Source organism: Schistocerca americana, chromosome 1 (genome assembly GCF_021461395.2).
Source record: "Schistocerca americana isolate TAMUIC-IGC-003095 chromosome 1, iqSchAmer2.1, whole genome shotgun sequence".
Lineage (NCBI taxonomy): Eukaryota > Metazoa > Arthropoda > Insecta > Orthoptera > Acrididae > Schistocerca > Schistocerca americana.
In genome coordinates this window covers 753905285-753927811 of record NC_060119.1, presented here as the reverse complement: position 1 = coordinate 753927811, position 22527 = coordinate 753905285, and the positions used below count along the sequence as shown (strand labels likewise).

General features: G+C 39.8%; 1 protein-coding gene across 10 annotated transcripts in view; it reads left to right on the top strand.

Moving 5' to 3' along the window:
* Positions 1-22527, top strand: part of LOC124611222 (protein lap4) — a 528343-nt gene that overhangs the window by 459421 nt on the left and 46395 nt on the right. For all 10 annotated transcript variants that reach the window (XM_047140227.1, XM_047140228.1, XM_047140229.1 and 7 more), the window contains 3 exons: positions 3831-3887; positions 9675-9771; positions 17991-18081. In XM_047140227.1, the coding sequence (XP_046996183.1) occupies positions 3831-3887; positions 9675-9771; positions 17991-18081 (245 nt within the window). The remainder of the gene's footprint in view (positions 1-3830; positions 3888-9674; positions 9772-17990; positions 18082-22527) is intronic.

The following is a 22527-nucleotide window of genomic DNA, read 5'->3' as shown; positions in this document are numbered from 1 at the left end:
AGAGAGAGAGAGAGAGAGAGAGAGAGAGAGAGAGAGCAGGGGGGAGCAATAACTGACAGTAATTCCCCCCCCCCCCCCCCCCCCCCCAATAGAACAGTGTAATTTATACACTGAAAAATAATTGACATATCACGCATGGTTTTTGTCCAGCAGGAAGATATTTGATTATTGAATGTAAATATTAACGGTGTGTGTTGTAACCATTTTGTCAGTTGAACTGGAAGAAAAGCAATTAAAATATGAAAGTAAATAAAACATCAGTATGTAAGAAATAAATCAGCATATTGTTGTCTCCCAAAAAACAGTGTGACAAGTGAGAAGGGAATTAAGGAAATTTAATTGTAACGCTAGATGAACAGAATTATAAGAGGTATCATGAAAATAGATTAAAAGGAAAGAAGTAAGAAACGAGGATGTCCTGGATTATAAAATAAAAAGCAGTGCTATGGAGAAATGAAAGCTTTAATGTATGTCGTGGATTTTGAAAAAGGTAATGAGAACGGATGAGAATATTGTGGTTATGTTCAAGGAAATATGGCAATGTGAGAAAGGTGATGAGCATAGGATTGTATAAGAAAAAAAACATTAGATAGACAAATGAGAACATTTCCATATATACCCAAAGAAATCATCATGTGCTGTCATTTCTTGTTGATGGATCTAAGTGGAGATGGTGTTCAGTCTGAAGACTGGTTTGATGCAGCTCTCTGAATACTCATTGTAATCTACATCAACCTGACCAAGCTTCCTGGAGTCAAGCCGTGGTGACCCTCTACAATTTTTACCTCGTCCCCTTTTCTCTCCATAACCATACTGTCACTTGCATCACAATGTGTCCTATCAGTCAGTCACTTTGTTTAGTCAAGTTGTACCCTGGATTTCCTTTCTCCTCGATTCATTTTAGTGATCTTTGTTAATTACCCAATCTAACCATCATATCTTCATCATTCTTCTGTAGCACCATTTTTAAATCTATTCTCCTCTCATCTGTACTATTAATTGTCCCCATTTCACTGATGTGTAAGTTTACACACTAGAGAAATACTTCCAGAAAAGATTTTATATATTTGATGTAAACATATTCCTCTTCTCAGAAAAACCTATCTTGCTATTGACAGCTTGCATTTTGTATCCTCTTTACTTCCATCTTCATTTATTTTACTTCTCAAATAGCTAAACCTATCTACTACAATGTCCCAGTTTCTGATCTAATTCCATCTTTACTTGATTTACTTCAACCACATTTCATAATTGTATTTTACTTTCGTTGATGTCATATTGTAACTTCTTTCTAAGATGCTATCAATTTGAATAAACTCATCTTTCAAGCCATTTGATTTCCTGACACAATTGCAATGTTATTGACAGAATTACAATGTTGTTGCCAAACTTTGATTTTTTGCTTCTGCTCTCTATACTTTAATTTTTTTTCCACATTCCTCCTTGGTTACCTGTCCTGCTGGTTCAATGTATAGATTGAATAAAATCTGTGGTAGGCGACAACCCTGTCTCTCTTTCCCTTCTTAACTACTGCTTCTCAATTGTGTTCTTCAGTGTAAGTTGCAGATATCTTTGTACTCCCTGAATTGTATTCCTGCTACAATCAGAATTTCCAAGAGTATATTTCAGTCAACATTATCAAAGGTTTTCTCTAAATCTACAAATTCAATGAATGTAGGTCAACCTTTCTTTGATGTATCCTCCAAGATAAATTATAGGGTCAGTATAGCATCTTGTTCATCTAAATTTCTCCAGAAGCCAAACTCATCTTCTCCAATGTCAGCTTCTGTTAGCTTTTCCATTATTTTTTGAATAATTTGTATTAGCATTTTGCAAGCATGATTATGAAACTGGTATACTGGTAATAGTCACACCTATCAACACCTACTTTCTTTAGAATTGAGCTTATCAAATTCTTCTTGAAATTAGAGAGTATTTTGCATGTCTCGTATATCCTGAATACTGGATGGAACAGATTTATCATGGTTGATGTGCCCCATATAGTACCAGCAGTTGTTTATTAAAAAATGGGACGTGTTGTTGAGTCATAAACGGATATTCTGTGGAAGGCTGATGTGAATGATTCACATAGGTTTTCGTTGTGGACCATCTTCCTAATGCAAGGCCAGTGGGTGTTAACTGTGTGTGCAAGGACTGATTTATTATTATTTGTTATTATTTATTAGACTTGAGTCGAAACAAGGCCCCGGGAGTAGACAACATTCCATTAGAACTACTGACGGCCTTGGGAGAGCCAGTCCTGACAAAACTCTACCATCTGGTGAGCAAAATGTATGAGACAGGCGAAATACTCTCAGACTTCAAGAAGAATATAATAATCCCAATCCCAAAGAAAGCAGGCGTTGACAGATGTGGAAATTACCGAACTGTCAGTTTAATAAGCCACGGCTGCAAAATACTAACGCAAATTCTTTACAGACGAATGGAAAAACTGGTAGAAGCCGACCTCGAGGAAGATCAATTTGGATTCCATTGAAATATTGGAAGGTGTGAGGCAATACTGACCTTACGACTTATCTTAGAAGAAAGATTAAGGAAAGGCAAACCTATGTTTCTAGCATTTGTAGACTTAGAGAAAGCTTTTGACAATGTTGACTGAAATACTCTTTCAAATTCTGACCATGGCAGGGGTAAAATACAGGGAGCGAAAGGCTATTTACAATTTGTACAGAAAGCAGATGGCAGTTGTAAGAGTCAAGGGACATGAAAGGGAAGCAGTGGTTGGGAAGGGAGTGAGGCAGGGTTGTAGCCTCTCCCCAATGTTATTCAATCTGTATATTGCGCAAGCAATAAAGGAAACAAAAGAAAAATTTGGAGTAGGTATTAAAATCCGTGGAGAAGAAATAAAAACTTTGAGGTTCGTCGATGACATTGTAATTCTGTCAGAGACAGCAAAGGACTTGGAAGAGCAGTTGAACGGAATGGACAGTGTCTTGAAAGGAGGGTATAAGATGAACATCAACAAAAGCAAAACGAGGGTAATGGAATGTAGTCGAATGAAGTCGGGTTATGCTGAGGGAATTACATTAGGAAATGAGACACTTAAAGTGGTAAAGGAGTTTTGCTAATTGGGGAGCAAAATAACTGATGATGGTCGAAGTAGAGAAGATATAAAATGTAGACTGGCAATGGCAAGGAAAGTGTTTCTGAAGAAGAGAAATTTGTTAACATTGAGCATAGATTTAAGTGTCAGGAAGTCGTTTCTGAAAGTGTTTGTATGGAGTGTAGCCATGTATGGAGGTGAAACGTGGACGATAAATAGTTTGAACAAGAAGAGAATAGAAGCTGGTGCTAATCTCATACTATAATGCTACGGAACCATTTACCATCAACAAAAGTGTGGTGTTCTTAGTGATATTAACAATAACTTAGTTTTTAATGAGTGGCTGTCCTTGCATCTCCTGATAGAATGATTTTCTGCTATGCTTTTGCTCATGAGCTTCTTCCTTTGAGCTGCTTATTCCTCATCTAATCACATGTGTTGCACAGTTTTAGTTCTGAGGTTAACATATGAAACAAAAATACATAAACATATAATTAACTGGCAAAAAATTAATCACTTACTATTGACCTGTAATTGAGTGTGGTGTCATGGTCTTTCTTGTGACAATACTCAGCCTACTTTGGCACATCACACCTTTCCTGAGCCAGTACTCTGTCTTAAATGGCCTAATCATTTATGAGAAGTTAATTCTATTTTGCTTGCCTTCCTTCTTTCCTTAAAATGTCTTCTGCTGTATTTGTTTTCATAAAACATGAATTGTGCTAAAACTAACAAATTTATTCTTTTCTTTTTTGCATTTTTACAGAGAAGGTCTTTAGTTTCCTGAGCCAGGATGAGGTAGAGCGAATGAAACAAGAAGAAGGTACTGTAATCATAGTTTAATCATCATTTTTGTTGAATAATAGATATAGACATTTACTAATTTCTCATTATTGTTTTTGTGCATTATCAGTAGATAAGCAGCTATCATTAGTGCTTAAATAATGAAGCTCCATTCATGTGCCTACAAATTAAAACTACAAAATATATCACAATGTAGTCAGTCAGAACAGTGTAGCCATACAGGTATGTGTGTGTGAGTTTGTTTTCTGTGTAGTTCTGAAAAAGGATTCATCCAAATACTAGCAGAGCTCTCTGTCTTATTTATGTGCTTTTCAACAACTCAGTGACTCTACTATGCAGTGAGTTATTACCTCTACTCATTAAATTATTTCCATTCTGTGAGGAGTTTTGATACTGTACTGACATATTTAATACATTTTTTCCATTTTACAGTTCTAGTGGGAGTAGTTCATGTGGAATAAGTGAAGGAATTGTGAAAATTAACTTGTAAATAATTTCTCAATAATTTTAATGTTAAGATGATTTTCTGCTGTTGCTGTATGTATTCCCACAACAAATTTTCGAACACGTCCTTGAAATTTGTCACGATGATCATGTAAAATTTATGGAAGACGAAGTATTTCCACATGACCTGTTCAGTTAGAATAATTATTTATGCTGCACTGTTGTGTTGACCAAATTAAACAATAAAAATCTATACAGGCAAACTAGATGTAATGGCATACTCGCATAGATATACATAGGTGTTTACATACAATGGATGTGGTCATATCCTTGTGATTATATGTCGAACAGTAACATCTCAGTGTATGAGCAGGCATAGCATTTTCTCTATAGTTGAGCACAGCAGTCGGTACAAATTACATAAAAATTGAGAGTTACTACTTCTGTGTCAGGTAGTTTGACCGTGAAGGATATATAAAGCAGCATGTTGATAAATCTCGAAGTTTTCATTCCACAAATAAGAATACATTAAAAATGTGGTATGAAACTTAAACATGGGAGTGAGAAGTTCGCAGTGGTGAAAGTTTGATACCTTCATTAAAGATATGAAATTATCAATCACTCAGTGCATTTATTTTATGTTGATACTAAATTTGACATAAGTTACACATTTTGTATGTTGAGCACAAAGTTGTATATAATTAAAAAGATGTGCTTTTGCGATGCAAACATTTCAGTTGTGTATTATTTGCCAGTACAAAAGAAAAGATTCATTTTTTTTTAATTCTGGGGCAACGACCAAAACTGATCTTAGAGCAAAAACATATTATGATCAAAGTTTCTGATTTATCTTTGCATTGTTTGTTGTTAGTGATTAATTTCAGTCCCCTTCTCCACATATCTCTAAGAATTTACAAAACAGTTCTTACGATTTGACCAATAAAATTTCTTTCCATCCACATTGAGAAAATCTGTAAAACCTATGTGATAGTTTCATTGATGCAAATTGGCCACCAAAATGTACTAGTCAGACTAAGTAAAATTATTATCTTCCCTTCAACATAGTCACCAAAATAAGAGCAGTAGTTCAAATGGATCAGTACTGGGATACAAAGACTAGTAGAATGAAAGATATTATCTGAACATTGAGACAGAATCATTTAGAGCGAGCATAGGAAATACTAAATGACGCATTTTGAATAGGCATTTGATTTCTGTTACTTATAAACAGGATATTGCACTGCTCTCTGACTAAATTTTATAGTGACAGTTCAAACATCATTGAAGTTGCAACAAGCAGAGCATGTTTCTTTCGAGAGATGTTGTTCTTTGACACTTCACTTAACATATTCATTGTAATGAACACCTCAGCCGATCTTCTTCTCGGGACAGATGGCTGCATCGATCTTCACAATACTTCTACAGTACCTGTTTTCAGACAATGCCTGCAAAACCACATGTATTTTCATATGAAACACAGCCAATAATTTAATTTAATTGGATAGATAAAAAATCTACTGACCAAGCAGCGGCAGAACACGCACATAAAAGAAGGTTCTAATTAGGCAATCTTTCACAGGCAGTGGCTCCTTTTCCAGGCAGAGAGGTTGAAGGGGAAGGGAGAGGGGTGAAGGAAAAGGACAGTAGAGGTCTAGGAAAAGGGGTAGATTTCGGGAAAGTCACCCAGAACTGTGGGTCAGGGGAGACTTACTGGACGGGATGAGAAGGAAATACTGATTGCTGTGGACTGCATTGGATGAGATTCGAAAACCTGAGAGCATAAAGGTGGAAGATAGGGTAATATGCAATCCAGAGATTACTGCTTAAACATCATGCATGAGTTAATAAGAGTTGAAAGCTAAGTGCGTTGTACATAAGCGGAGGTGGGAGAGGGAGGGGTGGTAAAAAGTAGATGGGTAAGACATGAAGAAATGCTGAGGCGGAAGAAATTAACGTAAATTAAGGCCAGGTGGGTGATGAGAACTGAGGACATGTTATTGAATTTCTTACCCCACCCAAAACATGCACCCCCTCATTTTTCCTTCTTCCTAAGACCCACAAACGCAATCGTCCTGGTTGTCCTATAGTTGCTGGCTTCAAAGCACCCACCAAACGTATATCTGCGTCAGTTGATCAGCACCTCCAACCCAAATTACAAATACTTCCCTCCTTTATCAAAGATACCAGCCATTTCGTAGATCATTTAAAATCCGTGCCCATCCTACTCCCACCACACACCTTGCTTGCCACTATTGATTATCCTCCCTCTATACCAATGTCCCCCATGTACATGGTCTGTCTGCTGCTGAACATTTCCTCAGTCAGTGCCCACCTGATTCCAAAACTATGACATTGTTCCTACTCACCTTAATCAGCTTTTTACTTACCAACAACTACTTCAACTTTGATGGGCAGACACACAAACAGATCAGGGGTATGGCCATTGGAACTAGGATGGTGCCTTCCTATGCCAGTCTTTTCGTGGGTCGCCTGGAGGGGGCTTTTGTGGGATCCATAAGCCTTTTTGGCCCCTGGTTTGGTTTAGATAAATTGATGACATCTTTGCCATATGGACTCATGGTGAGGCTAACCTCTTAAAATTCTGGAAGCTCTAACTATATTTTCCCAATTAAATTTCATATGGTCCTATTCTGAATCCCATGTCACTTTTCTTGATGTCGCTTTTATTCTCACCAAAGGTCAGCTACACACTTCCGTCCACATTAAACCTACCAACAGACAACAGTACTTACATTTTGACAGTTGCCAACCTTTCCATATCAAACATTCCCTCCCATACAGCCTTAGCATACAAGGCAAACATATTTGTTTAGGTACATACTCTTTACAGCAATACACCATCATTCTCATCTCAGCCTTCCCAGGACGTAATTATGCCACCACACGAGTTCAAAACCAGATTTCCCGGGTCATCACATCCAACCCTGGTACTGCTGATCACTCCAAGAAACAACTTTGGAGTGCACCACTGGTCTGGAATGTATTAATCAGCTACTTTGACAAGGCCATGACTTCCTAAAGTCATGCCGTGAAATGAAATCCTTCCTGTCTGAGAGTTTGCCCACCACACCTATAGTGCATTTAAAATTAGTTGCTACTTTTGACGTTTCACTCAGTGGAGGGGTTGTGACGCCATTGCCCAGGTAACACCAATGGCAAGCAGGCTTTCCCTAGTCCACCACTAGCACTTCGGTTGGTAAAGCGCCTCTGTTACCACACCGTGGATACCTACTACCATGTGGCGTCATGCAATAGATGCTTCTAAGTTCATAATCTCTCATTGGTGTGTGCTGTTTTCTGGCACTGAAGTGTTATGCCATCCATCATCAGGTATTGTGACCAATTGTATTGTGTTGGATTTGTATTAATAAAAACAGTGCACCACATCTGGAAATGCTATATTTACAATGAACATGGATCTTGAGGACACATTCAATGGCTTTGAAAATAATGTTCTGCCACAAAATATTCCTCTGAATTCGACAATATTAATTAACATTGCGCCATACCAATCTGTTGTGATGGGTAAAGCTACAACAATCCAGTGGATGAAAGCGTATATCTTGCTCTGGGTACAAAGAAGTGTTCCACTGGATAAAGTTGAACGTAGCATGTATAAGGTGAAGTTAATGGAACTTCCACAGTACCAGGTCGACAAACTGGCTGATGTTGAAGGGCATAGTTCAATCAGGTTTCGTCCGTATCACACTAATTTAAATCCGGTTGAGAATACGCTCAGTGAGAATAAAATGCTGAAAAAAGAAGCCATTTCAAGTGTTGCACCACAGGACAGGTCTCAAGTTGTCATAGAGTTGAGGAGAGATGGTTTCACGAAGGCCTATGTTGAATTTTGAGTAATACGTAACTTCTCTTGTTGCCATGTTAAAATCTGCTTCTTTTCTCAAAAGTCGCAACTAATTTTAAACGCACTGTAGAATAACTTTTCATCACCTTTCCAATCTCCGCAAAATTCTAGTCAGACCCTATGCTCCATCTGCACGCATCTCTCTTACCTATGGCTCCTACCCCTGTGACTGTCCCCCCTGCAAGACTTGCCATATGCACTCTCCTGCCACTATATATATCAGCCCTATAACTGGCAAAACATATACTATCAAAAGGAGAGCCACCTGTGAAATGACACGTCATGTACCAGCTGTTATGTAAACACCGTTTGGCCTTTTACATCAGCGTTACTACCACCAAATTATCAATTAGGATGAATGGGTATAAGCAGAAGGTGTATACTAGAAACACACAGTATCCTGTTGCAGAGCATGCTCTACAACATGGCGATCATGATCTTGGTGCCTGTTTCACCACACGTACCATCTGGATACTTCCCCTAATACCAGTTTCTAAGAAAACGGCGGGTGGGAACTAGCACTACAACATATCCACCAAAATCTGAAAGCTGTTTAATTCTCATTGCAGAGTAATTCCATTCATGTAGGTAGCTGTTTATAAATTTGCTTTATTCGGGCACTTTCTTCTTGTAATACAGCAGTTCAGGTCTCTGTTTTTGCTACAAAGCAGAAATGTAAATAATGATCATTCCTTCCATAATTTTTCTTGCACATAGTACTATTTGTAATAAATGATGAAAGAACAAGTATGATAATGAGTGGAAAGATGTGCCTTCAATTATTTTTATTGAGCAAGATGCAGAAATTAAGAACTGGATTTATATTGAACAGTAGCAGCATTCAAAACTTCCCATCCTGATATTTATCCGTATGATCTCTAATGCACTAGAGCAGACTGGTCGAGTGATTCCCTAAACAGATTCGTGACCAATTTCCTTCCCCATATTAGTCTGATTTGAACATACTGAAACAATACTGTAGATACATATTCTGGAGGAACTGGGTTCAGATTCTTTTTCAACCATCCAGATTAAAGTTTGTTATTGTCGTCCCGAATTGTTTCCGGTGAGTGTTGTGATGTTTCTGTAATAAAGGTTTCAACTGAATTATTGCCTGCTCCTGACCTGATCAATATTTGTCGTCTATTGCTAATGGCCTCGGCGTAACATTGGAATCTAATTTTCCCACCATATCTATTTTCTTAAACATGTTACCAACAAAGCAAGTGACTGTATTTTGCTAAAAAATGTGTAATAATGACTGCATGATGTTGGCTATATTTCCTGCCAAATTACCAAGATGGAAGGAAGGAAGTAAGGAAGAAGAGAAAAGAAGGAAGAAAAATAAGTACGTGAATGGTGGAAAGCATGGGTATTAGAGTTCAATGTTGACAATGTAGCAGATTAGATATAAATGCAAATAAAATTATTATGCAGTTAAAGCTTCTAAGAAAAGATGTTTTCTCCACTTCACAGAGAAGAAAATTGCATCCTTATCAAGACATGAACTTAAGAGCTGGACACAGCTGGATGATGGAGATGATGATGATTTTGATGATGCCTTACAGGAGAGGTGAGAAATACATTTTAGTTCATCAGTAGGTGATATAGAAGAATGCTTGTAGTAATGACCTTTTATTTGAAATTGAATGTTTCAGTGTTAGGTATTAAACAATTACATAACTGAAGATATGCTACAATTCCTCAGATAATTGTCCTTTTAACTCTAATACTACTAACAATGTAACTATTACATTCACCACTTACCTAGTTATTAAAATTGAACCAAAGTATTACTACATAGGCTGTTCATAAATTCCCTTTATTCTCTTACTTTATTATATTAAAATAACATTTCAAGACACTGATTGTCCTACAGAGGAGAATTGCAGATAATTGTCATTCCTTATGTAATTTTTCCTGTATGTAATACTGCTTGTAACATTTTCACATGGCCACAATATTCCAGGGAGAGGACTGTACCTTCGTACACTGCTTTTACATTTTCCTGCATTCATCTTGCTCAAAATCTTGGAAGGTAAACAGATTGATGAGCCTCCACCGAAAAATTTTTCCATTATTGTGCTAGATCTGCGTGGAGAGAAAAAAGGTTACAAACAAAAAATCTGCAAGTCATAGTTTTGCCCTCATATCATAGACATTGACACGACATTGTCTAATAAGTATCATGCACTCTTCAGTGGTAGTTGCACATTTTCGAAATACAGTGAATACCCCCCTCCCTTTTACGCTTTTCAAGGGACTTCTAAAAAATGGTGTAAAATGCAGGAAAATGTAAGTTTTGGGAAATAATGTTTTATACTGTAAAAGTTACATATAGGATACCCCCGTGCACATTCTGTATCATATATGTAGATAACAGGCATCAAAAGACTTTCAGGGACATGTTTATTATCTAATGAAGGTTTATTATGTAATAAAAACCGCTGATGTAATTGGGACTTATAACTGTCTGGGAGGTAGGAATGTTTGACTCAATTTCACATGTCATAATTGATGTTTTTGAAAGCCAAAAACTGTCATTCATTATTTAAATAATGAAATACTGCACTAGTTATGTATTTTTTCACACTTAGCATGACACACAAACACACACACACACACACACACACACACACACAAACTATCACTAACATTGTTTGTTTGTGTAACATCACAAAAAATACATACGTAAATATTGCACTTGACAATGAGAATAAATTTTTGAAACACAGTTTGCTCAGCATGAATAAAACACGTAAGCCGCACTGTGTTTTAACTAAAAACATTTGAGCATCGAAAAGTGAATCATGGTGTCAGCTAGTGCTCCATGTGGCCATACACTGAAACACGCTAAATATGGTTTGACAAAAGGTGTCACGATGATCACAACAACCATGAAACTGCATTTGCGCAGTAGAGACAGTTTGGAAATGATTGTGATTGGTCACAATATGTTCACTCGAATGAGCCTAGTTATTGCCATCAGTGAACACACGAGGTAGAGCTTGGCAGTGGCAGCAGATGGGCCACAAATTGTTCAAACTTTACACGTTTACCAGTTCAAATCCGCTGAGTTGAGTGCATTGGTATCGAGAAACTTAACCACATAATGTTTGTAAACACTACGGGATGGCCAGCATCGTGCCAGTATCATTTTTTCTCCACAAACATTTTTTTTAGCTTAAATCACTGGGAAATGATAAATATGAATATAATAGGGAAACATTCCACGCAGGAAAAATATATTTAAAAACAAAGATGATATGACTTACCGTACGAAAGCGCTGGCAGGTCGATACAAACACAAACAGACACATACATACACACAAAATTCTTGCTTTCGCAACCAATGGTTGCTTCGTCAGGAACGAGGGAAGGAGAGGGAAAGACGAAAGGATGTGGGTTTTAAGGGAGAGGGTAAGGAGTCATTCCAATCCCGGGAGCGGAAAGACTTACGTTAGGGGGAAAAAGGACAGGTATACACTCGCGCACACACACAAACACACACATCCATCCGCACATACACAGACACAAGCAGACATTGGTAAAGGCAAAGAGTTTGGGCAGAGATGTCAGTCGAGGCGGAAGTAAAGAGGCAAAGATGTTGTTGAAAGACAGGTGAGGTATGAGCGGCGGCAACTTGAAATTAGCGGAGGTTGAGGCCTGGCGGATAACAAGAAGAGAGGATATACTGAAGGGCAAGTTCCCATCCCCGGAGTTCTGACACGTTGGTGTTAGTGGGAAGTATCCAGATAACCCGGACGGTGTAACACTGTGCCAAGATGTGCTGGCCGTGCACCAAGGCATGTTTTGCTACAGGGTGATCCTCATTACCAACAAACACTGTCTGCCTGTGTCCATTCATACGAATGGACAGTTTGTTGCTTGTCATTCCCACATAGAATGCATCACAGTGTAGGCAGGTCAGTTGGTAAATCACGTGGGTGCTTTCACACGTGGCTCTGCCTTTGATCGTGTACACCTTCCGGGTTACAGGACTGGAGTAGGTGGTGGTGGGAGGGAGCATTGGACAGGTTTTTACACCGGGGGCGGTTACAAGGGTAGGAGCCAGAGGGTAAGGAAGGTGGTTTGGGGATTTCATAGGGATGAACTAAGAGGTTATGAAGGTTAGGTGGACGGCGGAAAGACACTCTTGGTGGAGTGGGGAGGATTTCATGAAGGATGGATCTAATTTTAGGGCAGGATTTGAGGAAGTCGTATCCCTGCTGGAGAGCCACATTCAGAGTCTGATCCAGTCCCGGAAAGTATGCTGTCACAAGTGGGGCACTTTTGTGGTTCTTCTGATTCATTTGCCACGAAGATCTAGGCTGTAGGGAAGGGACCATTTGATGTGGAATGGGTGGCAGCTGTCATAATGGAGGTACTGTTGCTTGTTGGTGGGTTTGATGTGGACGGACGTGTGAAGCTGGCCATTGGACAGATGGAGGTCAACGTCAAGGAAAGTGGCATGGGATTTGGAGTAGGACCAGGTGAATCTGATGGAACCAAAGGAGTTGAGGTTGGAGAGGAAATTCTGGAGTTGTTCTTCACTGTGAGTCCAGATCATGAAGATGACATCAATAAATCTGTACCAAACTTTGGGTTGGCAGGCCTGGGTAACGAAGATGGCTTCCTCTAAGCGACCCATGAATAGGTTGGCGTACGAGGGGGCCATCCTGGTACCCATGGCTGTTCCCTTTAATTGTTGGTATGTCTGGCCTTCAAAAGTGAAGTAGTTGTGGGTCAGGATGAAACTGGCTAAGGTAATGAGGAAAGAGGTTTTAGGTAGGGTGGCAGGTGATTGGCGTGAAAGGAAGTGCTCCATCGCAGTGAGGCCCTGGACATGCGAAATATTTCTGTATAAGGAAGTGGCATCAATGGTTACAAGGATGGTTTCCGGGGGTAATAGATTGGGTAAGGATTCCAGGCGTTCGAGAAAGTGGTTGGTGTCTTTGATGAAGGATGGGAGACTGCATGTAATGGGTTGAAGCTGTTGATCTACGTAGGCTTTACTGTCCTACACTCGTACTCTCTGCTGGAAATATCACTTTGCCACGAAGAAATCCTAATGATCCAACTCCCCAAGACACTATCCAAATTTAACCTTGCCTGGAACAGTTCCGTCCTCCGTCACAGCGGGACCCACCTCCTCTTCCTCAAAATCGCCCTCTCCAAACCTTCCAGGAATTTCTGACTTCCAGCCTTGCTTCTCAATCCTTCTTAAAAAAACCTTAATCCTACTCCCAACATCACCACTGCTGAAGCCCAAGCTATCCGTGATCTGAAGGCTGACCGATCCGTCGTCATTCTTCTGGCGGACAAGGGTTCCATGACTGTGGTACTTGATCGTCGGGAGTATGTGGCTGAGGGACTGTGTCAGCTTTCAGACAACACCACATACAAAGATTGTCAAGGTAATCCCATTCCTGATGTCCAGGCGGAGCTTCAAGGAAACCTCAGAACCTTAGGCCCCCTACAAAACCTTTCCCCTGACTCCATCAACCTCCTGACCCCACTGACACCCTGCACCCCTACCTTCTACCTTCTTCCTAAGATTCACAAACCCAATCATCCTGGCCGCGCCATTGTAGCTGGTTACCAAGCCCCCACAGAACGTATCTCTACCTACGTAGATCAACACCTTCAACCCATTACATGCAGTCTCCCATCCTTCATCAAAGACACCAACCACTTTCTCGAACCCCTGGAATCCTTACCCAATCTATTACCCCCGGAAACCATCCTTGTAACCATTGATGCCACTTCCTTATACACAAATATTCCGCATGTCCAGGGCCTCGCTGCGATGGAGCACTTCCTTTCACGCCGATCACCTGCCACCCTACCTAAAACCTCTTTCCTCATTACCTTAGCCAGTTTCATCCTGACCCACAACTTCTTCACTTTTGAAGGCCAGACATACCAACAATTAAAGGGAACAGCCATGGGTACCAGGATGGCCCCCTCGTACGTCAACCTATTCATGGGTCGCTTAGAGGAAGCCTTCTTGGTTACCCAGGCCTGTCAACCCAAAGTTTGTTGGTAAGGCGGGTACCAGGTTGAGATTCATTGGGAGAGTGCTTAGAAAATGTAGTCCATCAACAAAGGAGGTGGCTTACAAAACACTCGTTCGACCTATACTTGAGTATTGCTCATCAGTGTGGGATCCGTACCAGGTCGGGTTGACGGAGGAGATAGAGAAGATCCAAAGAAGAGCGGCGCGTTTCGTCACTGGGTTATTTGGTAACCGTGATAGCGTTACGGAGATGTTTAATAAACTCAAGTGGCAGACTCTGCAAGAGAGGCGCTCTGCATCGCGGTGTAGCTTGCTCGCCAGGTTTCGAGAGGGTGCGTTTCTGGATGAGGTATCGAATATATTGCTTCCCCCTACTTATACTTCCCGAGGAGATCACGAATGTAAAATTAGAGAGATTAGAGCGCGCACGGAGGCTTTCAGACAGTCGTTCTTCCCGCGAACCATACGCGACTGGAACAGGAAAGGGAGGTAATGACAGTGGCACGTAAAGTGCCCTCCGCCACACACCGTTGGGTGGCTTGCGGAGTATCAATGTAGATGTAGATGTAGTTATTGATGACATCTTCATGATCTGGACTCACAGTGAAGAACAACTCCAGAATTTCCTCTCCAACCTCAACTCCTTTGGTTCCATCAGATTCACCTGGTCCTACTCCAAATCCCATGCCACTTTCCTTGACGTTGACCTCCATCTGTCCAATGGCCAGCTTCACACGTCCGTCCACATCAAACCCACCAACAAGCAACAGTACCTCCATTGCGACAGCTGCCACCCATTCCACATCAAACGGTCCCTTCCCTATAGCCTAGGCCTTCGTGGCAAATGAATCTGCTCCAGTCCGGAATCCCTGAACCATTACACCAACAACCTGAAAACAGCTTTCACATCCCACAACTACCCTCCCGACCTGGTACAGAAGCAAATAACCAGAGCCACTTCCTCATCCCCTCAAACCCAGAACCTCCCACAGAAGAACCACAAAAGTGCCCCACTTGTGACAGCATACTTTCCGGGACTGGATCAGACTCTGAATGTGGCTCTCCAGCAGGGATACGACTTCCTCAAATCCTGCCCTGAAATGAGAACCATCCTTCATGAAATCCTCCCCACTCCACCAAGAGTGTCTTTCCGCCGTCCACCTAACCTTCATAACCTGTTAGTTCATCCCTATGAAATCCCCAAACCACCTTCCTTACCCTCTGGCTCCTACCCTTGTAACCGACCCCGGTGTAAAACCTGTCCAATGCACCCTCCCACCACCACCTACTCCAGTCCTGTAACCCGGAAGGTGTACACGATCAAAGGCAGAGCCACGTGTGAAAGCACCCACGTGATTTACCAACTGACCTGCCTACACTGTGATGCATTCTATGTGGGAATGACAAGCAACAAACTGTCCATTCGTATGAATGGACACAGGCAGACAGTGTTTGTTGGTAATGAGGATCACCCTGTAGCAAAACATGCCTTGGTGCACGGCCAGCACATCTTGGCACAGTGTTACACCGTCCGGGTTATCTGGATACTTCCCACTAACACCAACGTGTCAGAACTCCGGGGATGGGAACTTGCCCTTCAGTATATCCTCTCTTCTCATTATCCGCCAGGCCTCAACCTCCGCTAATTTCTAATTTCAAGTTGCCGCCGCTCATACCTCACCTGTCTTTCAACAACATCTTTGCCTCTTTACTTCCACCTCGACTGACATCTCTGCCCAAACTCTTTGCCTTTACAAATGTCTGCTTGTGTCTATGTATGTGCGGATGGATATGTGTGTGTGTGCGCGAGTGTATACCTGTCCTTTTTTCCCCCTAAGGTAAGTCTTTCCGCTCCCGGGATTGGAATGACTCCTTACCCTCTCCCTTAAAACCCACATCCTTTCGTCTTGCCCTCTCCTTCCCTCTTTCCTGACGAAGCAACCATTGGTTGCGAAAGCTAGAATTTTGTGTGTATGTATGTGTCCGGAAATGATAAATATGTTGACGCAAAATTGGGTACAAATTAACATCATGGGCATATGAAATTTGATGAGACCAACAAAAAATATTGTAAACGGTGGGAAAACGTTAATTCTGGGAATGTAAAAGCAGGGTTATATTGTAATTTCATGTGGCTCATTGGGCCTGGTGCAAGTCTTTCAGTTGGACACCACTTCGGCAACTTGTGTGTCCGCAAAAACACCCTTGTTATCCAATGAATGATCATGGATTAGTATGTTGTTGAAAGAGGAAAGGCTAAACCCCAACAAAAAGTAACAAAATCAGGGGTAATGCACACTACTGTGGAACGTAAAATAGTAGCACACATATTGGAGAGATGAGAAAGAAAGCAATTTTGTCCCCCCCCTCCTCTCTCTCTCTCTCTCTCTCTCTCTCTCTCTCTCTCTCTCTCTCTCTATCCCCCCCCCCGCCACCTTTTCCTCTTTTTTCCTTTAAAAAAAAAAAAAAAATAAAAATAAAATAAAAAATCTTCAGCAGTGTGTAATATGGTTTTAGTGAATTGAATTTGCATGGGAATGGAAAAATTAACATCAGTTTGGAACAAATCGAGTGAAGTAAAATGTTTAGATTGATAAATGCTGTTGAGGAGACTAAAATGGAAACAGTGGTCAAAAGGAAACACTTTGTTTGATGATCTGTGGATAACATGTTTTTAGAAACCAACAAGATGACACAGAAACTGATATTACTTTCCTCATGCTTGTGCTCATAAAGTGCAAAATGTACCATTCTCCAAATTACAAAAGTGCTATTTGTATTCAATTAAATTATGGGTATTGATATGAGAGACCCAGGAAATGGGAACTGAAAAATAGTGCCGGGTATTTTGTTTGTTAGGTAACTGTGACTTGATTTTCATAAGCACTTTTAGTTAATTTTAACCTGCATGTAACTACTTTTACTGGAATAAGGTGTTCATGTAAATCAGGTGCAATGCCACTAAATAATTAGATATGTAATTGTGAGAAGCTCTTTCTAACATATGGGTTATCATCCTAAGTTTTGCTTACCCGTGGAATTGATTGCTGCAATGTGGCATACTTGATCAGTTCTCCTGTCACCTGTGCATATTGTCTTGATATACTATCTTCATTGACGTGCTGACTTGCAAAGCATCAAGGCCTAGCAGAATTTTGTAAAAAGGGAAAATATAGTCATAACTGATTTTAGAATTTGATTCAGTATACCTTTGATACTTTTCTTTTTCCCTACATTTCATCTAGTCTCACATCTATTTTCTATCCTTAGTCTTTTCTGTCCCAGCTATGTTATCAACCATGTTGTGTTCCCATACTTGTTTACAGTTCATTTTTGTTTTGTTTTGCTGTGGTTTTCCTGTGACTACTGTTGCTTATGGTTCTTAGTTTCATCATACCTCTCGTATAATTCATCTCAGCTTTGATACTTTTCCCTTCCTCCACTAACCCTTCTTCAAGAAACATAATCTTTGCTACAGCACTCTGTCTCCAAATGTGATGGCTCCTATTTGGTTAAGTAATTGATTGCTCTGTTTGTGTGCATGCAGTCTGTATTCGGTACGCATATGTTCTCTTTAGCTTCGTGTAGGTATTTCTTGGTACCACAATTTTCCAATGGTTACAAGAAAACTATGTTTTTGGATGTGTTCTCCTCACGCCCTTTCTTTATAAAATATTTGTCAAAAAATGCTTCTGAATTTAGATTGGATATATCAGAATTTGTAAATAACATGTCAGAAGCAGTTTACATAAGCAGTATATATTTTCATCCAGAGTCATCAAAAGTGTTTCGGGAACCAGTGCTGCTGGAAGTATCCACACAGCAAAGGCTGAACGAAGGCTGAAGGAGAAGCTGCAGCAGGAGGTAACTACTTGGATACTAGAATATTATTTAGAATTAGTTCATGCAACGATTCTGCATAAATAGCTCTGTACCTTGAACAGGTGCACCAATTTGCATAACATGAGCGGGAGCACTGCATACTCCTTATACTTGTAAAGAACAGCTGTCTTTATTGTACCAAGGTAAACATGCAAGAGCAAAAACATAGTTCAATCTTAGATTAATTAAACAATGATAAAATATACCTTCATATTATACACCAAAGCACTGTTTTATTAAATCATAATGAAATAAACTTTCATTAATCAGTCTGTTGCTATGGTCAGGTGATATCCCACGTCCCAAAGTAATGACCAATGCCCCACTCGAAGCCTTAAACAATGCGTCAGATCCCAGCCAACCACAATGTAGTTGCATCAGATCCTAGCCAACCTCTTATTTGATTACTCATTATCTCGTACAGACAATTGCTTCATTGTGGGATTGTGGTGCTAACTTGTAATGTGGATCATTTTCTTGCACAGATAATACATTTTTTATGACATAGCGTGTTGTTTATTTTATTTTACTGTTTCTCTTTTGGACATATGACAGCACAATTTATCACTGTGTTAGCTGAAGCTCGCCATTGTGAAACAGCTAAGTGGAAAACAATTTTATTTGTGTTTGGTGCACTTTATAACCATGTGCACAGCCACAAGGATTAAAATAGTGCATTTCCTGCACAGTTTTTATGGTTTGTAATGGCCTTCAGGTAACCACTCAAAGAAAGGTGCATCATCTGCATAAAAAGTGCAATGTCTGTGTGCAATAAACAAATTTCAAGTATCCCAGGTTTGATGCCTTATATCTGATTGTAATCCATTAGTGTTGTTATTACAACTAACCTGGTGACTTCGTAGGAAACCACGTTGGATTTAAATGTAATACTGAAAGACATTGCTGCATATCAGTGACATCATAAAAAATGATGAGAATAGTGCTACATTAAATTATTGTCTTTTGAATTCTCTGTAGGGAATTCATAAATAGTAAATCATGTATTTATCTTTCAAGTTGAATTACTACTTTATATTTCTGTAACTGTAGCAACTCAATTTTCAGCACTTAGTCACCATCAATAAAACATATTTCTTTCAAATTAAGTTCAATCTGTTATCCTCTAAATGGTGTCTCTTATTTCATACCATAATAAAGTTAAACTAACTGTTTATAAGCAGTGTATTTGCATAACCAAAAGCAGTACTTATGCTGACAGTTATTTCATTTTCTGTTGTTGCTTTGTATGTCTATGGAGGTACATAAGAATGGAGTACTTCATGGTTCTCCTTAGCACTCCATATGGTGCTGATATTTCAGTGTGGCACTTATTGAGCTCTTTATTTTTTTTTTATTTTTTTTTTTTTAAAGGTAAAGCCATCTAATGATGATAAGTTGACAAGATTTTGCCTATCTTGCAATTTTGTGCATCCTATTGGTAGCACAACAGTAATTACATTCAGTTCAAGTGTATTTGTTCATAGTGAGAGGCAAATAAAATAATTATTGTTGCTTTTCCTGAATTCTTAGGAAAATTATTTTAATGCTTTTCAAACTAGCTGCAACCACCTGTACATGGAGTAGAAGAATTTTTGTCACAATTTTTTTAATATCTTGACATGAAGTATTTTTTCTGTATTATATCTTACTGCTAATCATCACTAATCATTGGACTCATTGCTGAGTGTTGGGACCCCTTGAACCAAGTTTTTCGTCCCAGAGAGCCACCAGCTTCTCTTAGAGACTGCTGAAAATTGAGCCTGGATATGTTTTTTGATTTGATCTATCCACAGGCTCACTGTCTCTTCATCTCTTGCCGCCCCCCCCCCCCCCCCCCCCCCCCAGTCTTTCCTTCCATGATTATTTTCTCTAGATTCTCTCTCTCTCTCTCTCTCTCTCTCTCTCTCTCTCTCTCTCTCTCTCTCTCTCTCTCTCTCTCTCCTAACAATCTGGCGAAAGAACTTAAGAATATTTTGGCTGATACGGGATGAACGGCACCTGGACATACTATATTTCTCAATAATGGAGACACCAGTTCGTCTTTCACACAGCTCAAATGCATCTATACACCACTTGTCTCTGGCCTTAAAGGTCCATTTTTTGCTAGCGCAAAATAAGGTAGAAAACATAGTTTTCCATCAGTTGAGATGTCTTTAGTCCTGCCATAAAGAGCTTTCCATGCCATGTACCTGGTTCTTCTGTAGTAGTTGTCCGCCCTGGTAGCTGAGTGGTCAGCGTGACAGACTGTCAATCCTAAGGGCCCGGGTTCGATTCCCGGCTGGGTCGGAAATTTTCTCCGCTCAGGGACTGGGTGTTGTGTTGTCCTAATCATCATCATTTCATCCCCATCGACGCGCAGGTCGCCGAAGTGGCGTCAAATCGAAAGACCTGCACCAGGCGAACGGTCTACCCGACGGGAGGCCCTAGCCACACGACATTTCCATTTCTGTAGTAGTTGTATTATTTCTGCTTCACACTGCTGCTGGCTTGCCTGAAATTGTGTATATAGATGTGCAAGCAGGTTTAAGGGAGCCACTCAACACTAAAGACTGTCCTATGTCTGGTATGAACAATTATTTTGTAAGACGATAAGAAAATTGCAGGTTGCACTGTTTGCTCACTAAGTTGTAGCTGTTGATACCAATTAACATACTTGCTAATAGGATGAGAGGTCATAAGTATCATTCCCTTATTATTGTATTTATATACATATTATATATATATATATTACATGACAGTGTTCTGTCTGACATAATAAACACACAGGCTAATAATTAAAAAAACAGTGAAACTCCTCTAAGTTGAATTCAGTTACTAAGTGACCAATACAAAAAATTACCGGTGCACAATCAATAAGCCGGAGTAATAAGAAATTTTTAAATTAAAAACATATCACTATATGGGAAAGAAGAAACATAATATATGTGTACCCTTATGTAGGGGGGGACCTGCCAGTACCCTGATCTGAGATCTATACTACTGAATACTCTTGCCCCATGAAGCTTTTGGAGGAACTGTTCCAAAAATCTCAAGTCTGTCTCTTTCTGGAATAATAATTTTATTCGCTGGACATGCATACAATTCTACTGTGACATCGCCATTCCTTTTTTCCACAATGAACAGTGGGTTGTTATATTGGCTAGTTGACCTTTCTGTTACTCCCATCCGTAACATTCTCTGAAGCTCTTCTTCCACTGTTTCGCCTTTTGATTGAGGTATCGCATAATGCCATACATAAAATGCTTATGTATTGAGTTCTGCCTGATACTGGTTTACAAGGAGGTTCCTTCTGAGTAGTTTGGAAGTGCAAGCTGTATTTGCCAGAGGGCAAGAGGATATAAGTTTTCAGCACAGCTTTTTTTATGTAGGAATGCTCACCATTGAGTCTGAGTGGACACAGAAGAACAATCTGTCTTTTGGATACCCAGTACCCAGTTGCTGAGCTTGCTCTATTGCATGACTCTAGGGACCAGAGTGCATTCTGCACCACACGGGCCATTTGGATGTGTCCACCATCCTGGACCTAAGCCCATTAACAAATGCCCTTTGTGTTTCCAGTTCATTTATTTACATTTTGTGTGTGTGTACTATTTCCTAATTTACACAGTAATCTATGTTACCAGATCGCTATCCCAGAACCTAGTACCAGATGCAAGTTGCCTGTCAGAGCTTCCAGGATAACAAAAATTTGATTTTCAGTATTTTGGGTAGTTATTGACACAATCTAAATATTTAAAATGCTGTTGTTATACACTCATTAAGAGGTGTAACCTTATGTTTAAATTTAGCACAGGACCATAGATATTATTGTTAGAAACTGTGCATTTGTCTTCAGGCAGTGTAGGTTACAGTGTACAAATATCTGGTCTTACATCCATCAGCATTTGACAATGAGAGCACTCCACAACTTCCAACAGATTGTACACATAATTTCAAATCTTAATAAAACTTTTTCTCACCGACACCCCTTCCGCAAAATGAGGAAAGGAAAAAAGTTTATCAGTTACTATATTTTCGCTGTTCATGTATTAAACCTGCTACATCAGGCGTGACATTTTAACTTACTAATTCTGTACAACTGACTCGCTTCACAACACAATTTGCAGATAGCACCGACATGTTCCATTGAATTTACGTGCAAAATCATAAACATTGAGATGTGTGAAAACTTAATTTGCTTAAAACGAGGTGCAGATTATCCAGACTGTATTCATCCCTTGTTTCTTAATGTGAGCACTTGGTGAGGTCTGACAAATGTTATGCATAATTTCAAACCTTTTCTAACCGTTTTTTTCCCCCCCCCCACTTACCTGCTTGAAGACAAATATTTAACATGTTAACGCATTTGTGAAATGATCAGATATTTGAAGCTGTTGTATACATGCGAACTTGATTCTTTAAATATTCGGGGTTTTACTATTATCTACT